Raw genomic sequence first — 13149 nt, forward strand, 5'->3', positions numbered from 1 at the left:
AGCTCAGGTGGAAACGGGGAGAAAACAGCTAGCCTCGCTACGTCTAAAGGTAAAAGTGTTAATGCTTTCAAGAAAAATTCAGGACAGATTGAAATTCGATTGTTGCATTGATCTTCTCATCTAACTTTCAACAAAAAAGAAAATAAGTGTGTTTCCCAAAATGTCGTATTATTTTAAACAACAGCAAAGATAACGGGGCAAATACTTTTCTGTTACTTAAGTTGTTTCACCCTGTCTCAGTAAAAATACCAATGACCAAACAGATTGCATTAACAGAGACACAACCCGATGGCATTGGTATTGTCAACCAGGCAAGCGTAACATGACCAATACATCGCTGTAGCAGATTACAGACTACATCTCCAATTATGGTAAAATTACCTTTGTGAGTCCATCAAGCTGATGGACGTAATAATAATATATTACTTCGAAAACATTATAGATCCTGCATAAGTAAAATCATTCTGTAAACATTTCTATGATAATACAGTATACAGGTTTCCCTACACTACTGCAGACCTAATTATGAGCTTCTGGCTGAAGGCAGAGCCATTCCTGACAACCAGTTAAATATACTGCAGTGCTCTGTACATGTACCCTCCAATCCTATTTCATCGAAAAGATTGACCCGAAATTTCAACATGATCCAGAGCGTTTTCCCTCAGAATGGTACTTCATCTGTTTGGGCTTTAAGTATAAGGCATGGTACAGCACACAGAGACCTTCACTGTGAGTTCTCAGAGACAGACTTGGCCGTTCTGGTTCTTCAGCTGCACTTTGTTCTGTTCTAACATGGCGTTCAGGGCTGTGCAGGGACAACTACTGCGTGTAAGTGCATAGAGGGAAATAACTGTGTCTCAGCAATTTATGGCTGCATTGTACATACATGCTTTCCTGCACACTCCAGTGATGATGCAGCACAGAGCACATATAGTATAGAGTCAATACAGTATATTAAAAAAAAGCCCATGTGCTGCCCATATAGAACAGGGGGTTTTATAAAGAAAATGAAAATCTTTACTTTTATGAAGCTATAACCAACAAATTATTGGCTTTAAATTGAAAAATAAGTGATTGTTTAGCCACCTGAGGGCAGAGGAAACACGCTGTGAACAGATTCACTCAGTTGCCAGAGACATGTTTCTGTTATTTAGCCCTCTCCGGACAAAATAGTAGAAACACTTGTCAGCATAAGGCCATACAATTCAACCGCACCACAAACTACAGTGTCCAAAAAAAACACAGTTGAATCAACACCTCTGTAGAACAGTTTCAACAAAAATTGAACATTATAACTTTCAGGAGATTTATTGTTGGACTGTTGTATTAGGTGTTCCCAATAAACTGGCAACTAAGTGCAGCTGAGTAAAGATGCCATAAAGCTCTCCAGAGCTGAAGTGAACGGCAGAGTTGCCTAATTCTTTCTTTGTGAATTCTTTGTGTTGGGCGACCCCTTTCACCTTTAATCCATAGTTGAATAAAATCAAAATTGATTACAGCAGCTTAAAAAGCAGGACAACACTATATATGTGATAACACAAAATATGTGTTTTTCTTCACATTCATCACAGCACCACACAACCTTAAAATCTCCCTGTCTTGGCTTAGACAATATGTCTGCCTTCACTCAGACTCCTCACAGCAGGAAATTTGTTCTTCTGATGTTGCTTCAATGTCTGTGACAAGATGGCGAGCTGTCAGAACGAGGTCAGAAGTATTCCTTGCTGTTCCCACCTCTTTACCGAGTACAAAACCCCTGCCTGACCCTGGCAATATGCTGTGAAATGAAGGCAAAACACGGCTTGTCGAAAAGCTGGAGGATTCATCTCCCTAGTGTGCGTGTCCCAAACATGGACATTTCTGTTTTTTTATTAATAGGACTAGAGTGAAAGCAGTGTGAATAATATTAAATTCAGAGATTCCTCCCTATGGGCTTTTTCATGCAAGGTCATCAGTGAAAACAAGGCTAATGGCAGTGACTCACAGTCTGGGGAACCCTTTCTTTTTGTTTTGTAGTGGCTACTGTAGATACTGCAGCTGCTGGAGCCTTTCACTGTTTACTTTAACCTCCTGACTAACAGCAGGGTATGAGCGAACAGCACTTTTCAAACAGCATTACACTCCACTGTGCTCACTGGGGCTCTAGTAGTGGGCCTCTGCCATGTGCCATCAAGTCCACTGTTGAGGAATTACCAGTGAACAGATGCAACACAAATATGGCCAGTCTCATTACATAGATTAAAGTGTATTCTGGGGATTGCATGTGCATGGTGACGGTGTGATAATGACACCGGACTGTACTTCATGAAATGCTCTTTGGGGCATTTAATAGTGTCCATAATAGGTCATTGTTATCACTAAATATGAATAAAATTGGTGAACAGAGTAAATGTGCTTTTATTCCATCACACAGCTGCTACCAAAACAGAGCGGATTATCCATGAATACTGTACTTACAGTATTGTCAAAGTGCAGAGCGGTGCAGATTGCTTTTTTGATTCCACTGATACTAAATCCATCCAGTTTCAGTGTGACCATTGTTCATTTTCCTCTCTTACTAATTATTAAGTCCTACAGTATATTAATTTTAATAAGTAATTCAAATGTAAGAGAAGATATTTTCTCATTACAACTGTGTATTTTTCCCCGTCTAATTCACTGCTAAATGAGAATTGGTACATATCTCCTCGCAGACTAAAATCTATCCTGGATCATTTTGCCAGTTTGTCCTGGGGCTATATGGAAATTACAACATTTAAAAACATCTATTTTTGTGCCCACTCAAGCAAAGACGCAATCAATAATTCAGATGTGCAGCTTGTGAAATTTTAGTGTCAGATTCTAGCAATTTGGGACAGGCTGTTGGAAATCTAAATCATATCTCTCTTAGCACCGGATTTAGCTTTAGCCTGCACATTATGTGAACACAAAAAAATATTGAGGCACACCTTTTTGTGTCATTTGCCTTTTTTTTATTTTTTTTTTTATTGAATTGCTAGCACTTAATCATGCAGTTAGTGGTAAGCTTGGCACTGCAATTTTTTTCAAAGTTGGAAAATGCTGCATATTATTAGACTGTAATTATATCCAGGCACGTGGGGGAAAAAAAATTCACTCTGCTAGTTTAAATTCCAAGTCAGAGATAACGGGAATTTGTGACAGATAATGATATCTTGCACTTGACGACAAGAATGACAGTAGCTTCAACAAACCAGTTGCAAAACCACCATGACTGGCACTTACATCTAAATAAAATCCAACATCAGCTCTAATTCAGTTGATCTGGCCAGTTGAAAAGGAGCTATACATATACATACAGTTGTGAACAAATGCAACTATGTAATACAATAATAACACCAAATTTAGCCTGTTTGTCTGGTTTGATTGGATCTGTGAACGTACTGACTTACTGAGCTTTAGTGCTCATATTGTATTTCTAACAGTGCTACTTAAACCAAAGCATATGCATGAACTTTGGCCTTCAGCTTTATCTTTTCCTCTTTTGATTGTTGCTCTTTGCGATTGAAAGTTGTTTCCTAGTGTGCCACACTGTGTCTGCCAACTTTGTCACTTTGGATTTTAGTATTTTCTTTCCAAAGCTTTCCTATCTGACAAAGCTTGTGATGTGATCTGAACAAGGTGTTAGCTCCTCTGTTTTCACAGTAGACAGAACCCTGTACTGTGTAAGTGGTGTATGCCCAGGGGGACGGTCCTGACGTGGATACAGTGCCGTTAACTCTGTTTACAGCAGCACCATCTCACTCCTTGACAAATGGGAGCTGAGCCTGATCCCTACCCTTCACGCCGCCACCCGCCCCACTCAGCACTTCAATCCCCAGGCAAGAATAGACCTGACTTTTTAAAGACAAGCTACCTTTTTGCTGCAAGACTGCAGTCGCCACTCCTCTCTCTTCCTCTTTGCTGTATTGATTTTCTGCTAACAAAAAAACGTCAGTTTTCTACCCAAACTATGGCAGCAGTCCCAGGGTTGGGGTATCTATCTCTCACATTTATATACAGTGCTAGTAGAGCAATTCAGCCCACCCTCAACATCAATATATTTGCCTGACACTCACTTTGAAGTAAGAGGAAACAGTGCTTACAGTACATCTACACATCAAAGTTTTGAAAAATGCTTCATCTGAGAACACTCGTCAGACAGAGCAGAAGCGAGTGTTTTAGTCTGTTGGGCTGTCAGAGGCAGCCATGTGAGCAGCGGGCTGGAGGCTTGAAGACAGACAGCTTAGCAGCTGAAGATTTCACCATGCCTGGTTTCCTGAACTTCTCTCATCCCTTGTGATTTCCTTCTTTTAGAATTCCAATTTATCCTCAGCCTTGAAGAAAAAAAGAGGCGTGGATGGAGACGTTTTATTAGAAATAGATGATTCCTGTGAAGTAGAGGGATGGACTTTTTCCACACTGGCTCCGAATACTTAATTTTAATTCAGATGAAGGTATGGCTCCCGGGTAGTTTCATGCATAAATCCTAATAGTTTAAGCCAGATGGTTGTACATTTATGGTTAAATATTGTGACAGTTTATAGTGATTATTTGTTGAGCGTTAGATGAGAAAATCGATATCAGACAGGAAGTCTGTCCCTAAGATATGAGGCTACAGCTTGCAGCCAGTTACCCCAGTGAAGCAAACAGTTAGCCTGTCTCCATCCATCCCTACAAGCACCTCTGAAGCTCACTAAATAACTCCATAGATATATTTAAACTGGAGTTTAATTGCTAAAGCTAACCTAACCTCTTGTTGACTATAACTTCATATTTAACAGATGTGAGAGTGCTATTGATTTTCTTATCTAACTTCCGGTGAGAACGCAAATAAGGGTATCCCCCAAAATGTCAAAACTAATCTTTTAAATCCACAAACATACCTTTTTTGCTAATAAAGCCTTTTTTGGAGTTTTGGGGGGTATCTAGAGTCTGCATGTGTTTCTATATCTATTTGTGTTTCCTCAACACTCCAAAGACTTGTAAGTCACGGTTGATTGAAGGCTCTAAATTGCCTGAAGATATGAATGCACAGTAAGTGTTAGGGATTGTCTGTCTCTGTTATCTTTGGGAGAGACTGGACACCGGTCCAGGGTGTTTTCCTGCCTTCCATCCAGTGTTTGGACAAACTCAAGACTGTTGTACTCCCTGAGTAGGAATAAGTCGCTACAAAGCATTTGTTTTTCACACCCGATTTGGACTTTGTGCGTCAAAATAGGCTTGTGCTTGTGCTTATTTGAATAACTAGTAGTTAAAGTCTGAATTTATGGAGCCGTTGCAGAGAAAAGAACAACAGAAGATTTCTGTAATGTTGCACTTAATCCTAATAACTCACTGGACTCCTCACAGCAAGAATATATGATCTTTTTATCTCTTTAAAAGACAAAGCATTATTTTTGACCTTCTGGATCCTGCTCAAGAATACTACACCATGACTTGTAGGCTACAGTTGATGCGAAAGGCCAACCCAGTCCTTCATAAATGTGTTTCATGCTGTAAAAAAAAAAAAAAAAAGGTTAAAGTCAAGCACTTAGCCCCCAACTGCTATTCCATGGCTGGAAAAGAGCACGCATTTGTCTTGAAAGGCAGAAAAAGATAAATGTATATAGCAGTGAAGAGGTTAATTTTGTTGTTCTTCTTTCCCTCTGTCTGCAGGTAGAGCCTCTCTGCATGGGAAGGCCTCCCTGCAGATTGACCCGGTGCGCTCCGAGGACCAGGGCTGGTATGAGTGCAGGGTCCTGATGCTGGAGCAACAGTACGACACCTTCCACAACGGCAGCTGGGTGCACCTCACAGTCAATGGTGAGTCACCTGATCATACAGCCTGATCCGTGACCTGTGTGTTTGTGGTTGTGAAAGAAAAACAAAAATGCGTCACTCATTTAAGCTCCAGATTCAGTCATCTTGTATTTGTTCTCAAGGACAGGCATTTGTAGTCTGGTGTTAATCATATATTCAGCCATTCAGTGTGGAGCTCTTCAGTAAAGGGCTCTGAGGGTTTATTGTGAGGCTGCATAAATCAGTCGTTTACAGTTTTTATATTAATTCTTTAGTTAAGTTTCGGATATTTTTTTGTGTGGAGACGGAGGAATTATAATAATTTAATAGAAACTTTTGCATTTACATTAATTTTCTTGTACTTTTTGTACTTTTGAAAGTTATAATGACATGCCATTTATATTTTTTACTGTACATAGTGATTTGTTTTTAATCTGTATTTCTCATTCCCGCTTTGGTTTGAGTTTGCAGTTGTAACTTAGATTTTCATGGTAACACTTCTTGAAAGTTTTATGTCAAACAATTAAAGAGGAAACAATCAGTTGATTAACTGATCAGTGGACTGACCGAAAATGATTTGCATTTTCAAGAAAAACATATTCTAGTTGTAGCTTCTTAAATGTGAGGATTTGCTTTTTTTTCTCTGTCACATTACTGTAAATTCAATCCCACTACAAATAAATGGGAAATTTTGATTTTTCACTATTTTTTATATGGAAAAAATATGTATTTAATGAATTATTTTACTCCCCTTTGCTCTGAATATTTACATTTACAAATACCTTAAAACATACACCCCTGTGCTGGACATAGAAAGTGAAAGGAATGACCCTCTGGACTTTGACTGCAGTGACACATTCACTGATGCACTCCGTTTTAAAAGAAAATGAAGGAAACCAAAGAGACTAGAGTTTGGTTTGGGAAGTTTTTATCAGGCGTTTTTGAATGAGGGATTGTTAGACAGTGATGTGGATCGTTCCTGCAGCTGTTTTTAGAAAAAGGCCTCGGGTAAAACGGGCTGAGAGGCTGGTTAGAAGAGGATTGATTATGGCCTGTTTAAGGCGGTTCCGGCAGGGATCGTCTGTGATAGTCTGAGAGCTATCAAAGTGATGACCAGGCGGAAAAAAAATCTGCACCTTTGCATTTCCCAGGAATGCCCCAGTGGCTTAGAGAATCCTGCGTGAAGTGTTTCTTCACATTGTTGCAGAGCACCAGAGACTACAGAGACACTGATGCCTTTGTGTTTTATTCTTTAAGCCCTGTATCTGTTTCATATGAGGAATGCGTTTTAGACAGATATTGTATTAAGCTGCTTCATATGTTTTGCGGTAGATGTAATTGAATAAATGCTTGCTGTTTGCAGATGCATGATGCAGTAAAGTAAATGCAGCAGATTCATGTATTGTAGTATGTTTAATGATTTTTTTAAACAGGCATTTAAGAAAGAAAAGTTCAGGCCAAAAGTGGTGATTTTCTTGTGTTAAAGCTTCACAGGTTTCTAACTTCAGAAAGCTGTAATCCTCTGTGTTGTTAGAGAGAGACTTTGCGAGCAAAGTCCTGTCAAGCTCATTCACATGTATATTTTTGGTCTGTGAACTTATGAGCGCTGTGTGAAACTCATGCATATTCGATTTGATCATGCATATGTTTTACAATGGATGCAATTCTCATATTTGAATAATGATTACAACACGCTGTATGCAAAATACTGTGTAAAGAACCATTTATAAAGTCCATTGCACCGCATAATCACTTTGGAATAAAAAATGCTGATCTGTATAAATGGTTATTATCAATGCAGAACATAATGTTTTCTTTTGTGTGTCGGCGTGCGTTTGTACATCACGCACTGCAAATTACTTTCTGCACTTTTGTTCTGTGTATAGCGCATTACATCAACATTGACATGCCAGCGTCTCATTGTGTGTGTTTGTATGTGCCTAAATGAGATTTCTCTCTGCTGGTTGAAGTTGTAGTTGAAGAGTGAATAGGTCGTAATCTGCCACCGAGTGTCACCTGCACACTCTCGTGATGTTTGGAGCATGTGAACGTCTGTGGGCGTGGGCCTGTGTGTGTGTGTGTGTGTGTGTGTGTGTGTATGAATGTCTTGTTGTGTAGGCATACTGCATCTCTGTAGCTAAACTCATCAGTATTCACTCTTAACTTCAACCCCTCCCTCCCTCCCTCCCTCCCTCCCTCCGTCTTCTGCTGCTCTCCACTCCTGTCAGACCTTTCAACAGAAACTGAGCTCTGCAGGCTGTAGCAGAACTAATAATATCCCTGAATGTCGTATAATATTTGGCATTTTAAATTATGGCATTTTACATGACCTCATGTACTTAACGTGTGGAGCTAAAGAGATGCAGCACCATTCATGTACACTTGTAGTTTAACTGGTACAAATATTTTTATTTTTATTTATTTTTATTTTTTTGGGGGGGGGGCCTTGTTATTAGACAGACATTCATGGAAATATCAAAAGCAGCAGCTGTTTCAGCGTCTAGACATCCAACAGGGGAATTCATTTCATATGAAGACTTTATGCTACTGTTGTCCTCTAAATGGCTGTCTGTGAGGGAAGCAGGTGCCATTTTCGTCTGGCCTCCACACAGACACTAAGGGCACCCATTTCCTTTGGCCGTTGGTATTTGCATACACTCTTCCTTTGAGTTCCTGTTTGCTGGCCTTCACTTCCTGCCAAGCGGACAGGGAATTCATGCCCACTCAGTGGCAGGTGTCAGATGGCAAGGCCTTGTGCCCGAAAAAGACACTAAGGCTACTCTCTCTTTCTCTCTCTCTCTCTGTCTCTGCCCTCCCTCCATCTCCTCCTCTCCTCTTTAGTCTTGTCTCCCCTGCTCTTCCTTCTTCTCTTTACTTTTCAAGCACCAGCACCCTTTTCAGAGATCAAAAAGTATACCCTCAAACTGTTAAGCATCTACCCTGAAACATAAAAAATTAGACCCTGCCACTGTGTCACTGAGTTAGCGATGGCCTGGCATTTAGGTCCCATTTGGTTGACCCAGTTGGGGACCAAATGCCAGCTCGTTTGTCCAACAGGCCCGTATATTCCCCATGTGTGTCTGTCCTTGTCAGTCACTAATGGGCCCAATGTGGCACCAAGTGGAGTCCATGTGAACAATCATCCTCACCACCATATGGGACCCCAAGGTGTAAATATGAATAATGCTTGCATGCTCACATGGACTGAAATGTCATCCCATTAGGAACTCATGTGTGGGGTGTGAACGCAAGTGGACAATTTTTTTTGTGATCCTGGCATTACACTAATGGATAAAAATACTAAATTCTTTTTTTTTAATTAAACAAACAGAATTTAGTATTTTTCCTCATTAGTGTAATGCCAGGATCACACTACACAATATCAGCCCAGTGATAGCCCAACCTGAAGGAGGTGCGGTATGGTGAATAAAAATGGTCAAGTGCCTGATAAAAAAAAAAACATCACTCAAGAACTTTTTTTGGGGTTTTCTATTCCTCTGTCACATGTTCTTTGACGTTGGCCCAGAGCAGCAAAGAGTGCTTGTTTCATTTTAGATAACCTGTAACCCTCAGCACAGGGACATTATACCAAATTAAAGAGTAAATTTAACACCAGGCTGAAAAGTAGTGCCTCACCGCTATCCCTTGTTGAAAGTTTCAAGCACTATTATACCTGTAACAACACCTGACAGTGATGGGATGCTGCACTGACACACCCTGTGTGGGTGCAACATCACCCTCTGCACACTAAAGCCAAAATCACTCCCTTCTTTGCTCATTCACTATTAGCTATATTCAGTAATTGCCTACTGTATAATTTGCACATTTTAGACACTAGTGTTGCGTCTTCAAAAATACGGCACATTATATTGTGGGATTGTTATCAAGCAGTAGTAGTGCACACACTATCGGCACTACTTTTTGTTTCATTGTAGGAACTTTATAAAGCATTTATTTTATACTCAGTATTCAGGTGTTCAACTCAACAAATATAGTGCACTAAATAGTAAATAGCACAGCTTATTGCCACTAACACGTCATAGTGATGTTATGTTTCTGACTTGTAAATTCCATCCACATCAACATCTAAGTTGTAATTACGACTGGGAAAAATTCTGAATGCTTATCTGACCTGGCATTTAACCAGTAGAGAAGTGCCTGAGAACAAAACAAACATGGCCACCTCACATCAGCCAAACAAACAAGACATTATGACACTATGTTCACCTAATGTGACCAGCTCAAACGACAAGAGTATCATGTAGCCTGTTCCCGCCATTAAAGGAAAGGGAGGATGGTAGTGTGGTGGTGAGGAAGTGAGTACCTTGAGTATACTGACATAAGAGGAGGAAGGAAAGTCTTTGTCAGTCTCTTCCTTCCCTTTGTAACAGTTAACACTGAAGTGTTTTGAGGTTCATGATGAGAAATCAATGAAAAAAGTGTACTGTATGTAGCCGTGTTCTCTTAGGAGCAGAGACAAGAAAAGAGCGACCAAGTGAGGGAATAAAACGATGCGGACACTTCTCGAGTTAGTGAGTAAATAAGAGCGAATGTAAACCTTCAAAGAACAGACCAAACCCTGCGTCTTAGCATCCAGGCCATCTGCTGGTTGTGCTGTGTGGTCTGCAGAGAAGAACAGTGGGAGTGCTGGATCTTCAAGCATCTTTTAATGTATATAATTGATGAAGAGCTGCAGTAAGTAGGGCGAGAATTTCATGCTCATCTTACTTTTTTTGTAGAGCAACTCCCTGGTTTCCCAGCTATAGTGACACTTCTTCTGTGACGAGCTGTACCTGATGGTGTGGAACAACTCCCAGGTTGACCAATGTACCTGCTGCTGTCACCGCCATGTGTGCCACCTATTTCCTGTCAACTCATGCTTATCCCCTTGAGAAAAATCTGAATTAGGAGTAGAATTAAAAACAGCACTTACATTGGTGGAAAAAGTACTCAGATCCTTGAGTAAAAGCAGTGGTGGAAAGTAACTAAGTACATTTACTCAAGTGATGTACTTAAGTACAGTTTTGGGGACTTGTACTTGAGTATTTCCATTTTCCGCTGCTTTATACTTTTTACACTACTACATTTATTTGACAGCTTTAGTTACAGGTTACAGATTGCAGATGCAGATTAATAACACAAAATAATCAGCAATAAATTACAATGTATTGTTATGGATTAAAACAAGATAAGACTAAATTTACAAGCTACTTAGCATTATATAAAGTAATTAAAATGAGCCCTGTCTTTACCAGCAGCAACATTAAAGTGCAAATGCAACATTAATGTATCAGAAATTATAATAACATAATATAACATAATATAAATTATTTTTCAATGGGCCATTTTGTATAAGAAGTACTTTTAGTAACTTTATTATTTGTTTATGCTAATACCAATCTACTTTTACTTAAGTGAAATGCAATAACAAAGTATTTCTACACTGTCGTAGTGCCACCTTTACTTAAGGAAAAGATCTGTGCACCTCTTCCACCACTGAGTAAAAGTACCAATCCCACAATCTAAAAAACCATACTCTCTTTCCCATGTTTCCTTTCAGTCTCCGCTTTCACTGTCTAATAAAGACATACAAAATACACCAAAAATGATTAGAATAAAAAAAAAAAATTCATAACATTGATACAGCATTTTGTAAGCAGCATTTTACTGGTAGGTAGTTCAAGTTCAGGTATTGGAATAGTGGGATAAAAGGTATAATATTTCACTCTGAATTCTAGTGGAGTAGAAATATCAAGTAGCATCAAATGGAAATACTTAAGTACAAGTAAATGTACTTAGCTGCAATGTAAATCTCCCAATGAGAATCAGTAAAGTTTACCTTAAGATAAAAGTCCAAACTCATAGTGATGCAACTGCACATGGTTGCGTCTTAATAACTAAAATGATGCATCAGGATGTGTTTACGTCAGCCCATGACCCATCAACTACATTAGCAGGGGATGCATAAAGCAGTCATGCATTTTATTAGGATCTCCATTAATCTACTGTATCATATAATGTAATGAGTGCTAGGGAGTGAGAGTAGTATGGACAGGCAGATGTCTAAATGTGCTAATTGGGCGATTTGTTTACTCCATACCAGGTGTTTGAATGCAGTCTGAAGCATGGCAACACTCCCAGCGGCAAGCGGTGACCCACTTGTAATAGCAGCACCTTTTTTTCTCTTTAACTAAACACAGTGCCACTATTCATAATCAAAATATTATGTTGAAGCGGTGAAAGCAGCTGGTTGAGGAAACTACAGTTTACTGGCCTGCAGTAGGTGGTGAAGAGCTCCCCTGTGGCAGTTAGTGAAGCTCAGAAACATCAGGTGGAAATGAAGTGATGTCACTAAGTGGTTTCTTTTGGTTTTGAAGAATAAATGGCAGATTGTCACCAACCCTGGTAAATGTCCACTGTCCAACTAGTACATAAAAGCTGTGGCAACCACATTACCCCGTATCTTGTCTACTTTTGTCCAAGAGTATTGTTCTTCCTATCCAGTTTCCCTTAGATACATGTAGGGGATGGATAGGAGGATAAAGTTTGTGATGCATCAACTTCATTGATACAAATGGGGTGGACCGCTCAGTATAACACAACACAAGGAAGAGTAGCTACTGTTACAACACAGTGGCTAATGGGGCTCTAACTAAATAAATAACCACAATTCAACAGCACCATAAACTGCAGCCTTCTAAATGACCAATAAAGCTGCTGTATCAACATCTTTCTGACACATTTTCAACACAAACTGAAGATTTCGACCTTCATTAGGGAAGAATTTTTGCAGGACTTCAGTTTTAGACTGCGTTATGAGTTGCACTTTACACAGCCATGCTAGCAACTCTGTGAGGCCGTACTAATGGTGCTTTGAACTAAGTGCTAACATCAGCATGCAAGCATACTCACAGTGCTAACATGCTGATTTTTAGCAGGTTCAGGGTGTTAGCATGCTAAAATTTGCTAATTAACAATAAACACAAGGAATACTTGAGGATGCTGAGGTGGTTAAATATCAGATGTATGAAAACAGAATCATAATCTAGATTTGGGAAAGAATGTGAGATCTGACGGGACATTTTTCCATGACGTGTTTCCATTCAAATTTTTATTACTTTACTGTTGTAATGACGACTGTTTCTCTGTCATTTTCTCCACAGCTCCACCTTCATTTACAGCGACGCCGCCACAATATGTGGAGGCGAAGGAAGGGGGAAGCACTCTGCTTAGCTGCTCTGCCCAGGGAAATCCAAAACCAATGATCAGCTGGCTGAGGGAAGGGGAGGAGCTCGCAACCAACGCAAAATATTCAGTAAGACAAAACACAATGGCCATGATTCTGATTTATGACTGTGTACAAAAATAGAA

General features: G+C 39.6%; 1 protein-coding gene across 1 annotated transcript in view; it reads left to right on the forward strand.

Annotated features, from left to right (window-relative positions):
- The window catches only part of igsf9b (immunoglobulin superfamily member 9B), a 69002-nt gene that overhangs the window by 19812 nt on the left and 36041 nt on the right, over window positions 1-13149 (forward strand). Inside the window, exons 3-4 of the mRNA XM_022769191.1 lie at window positions 5656-5802; window positions 12942-13093. Coding sequence (XP_022624912.1) covers window positions 5656-5802; window positions 12942-13093 — 299 coding nt within the window. The remainder of the gene's footprint in view (window positions 1-5655; window positions 5803-12941; window positions 13094-13149) is intronic.

The sequence above is a fragment of the Seriola dumerili genome, unplaced genomic scaffold, assembly GCF_002260705.1.
Source record: "Seriola dumerili isolate Sdu_G_001 unplaced genomic scaffold, Sdu_1.0 BDQW01002293.1, whole genome shotgun sequence".
In the NCBI taxonomy this organism is placed as follows: Eukaryota; Metazoa; Chordata; class Actinopteri; order Carangiformes; family Carangidae; genus Seriola; species Seriola dumerili.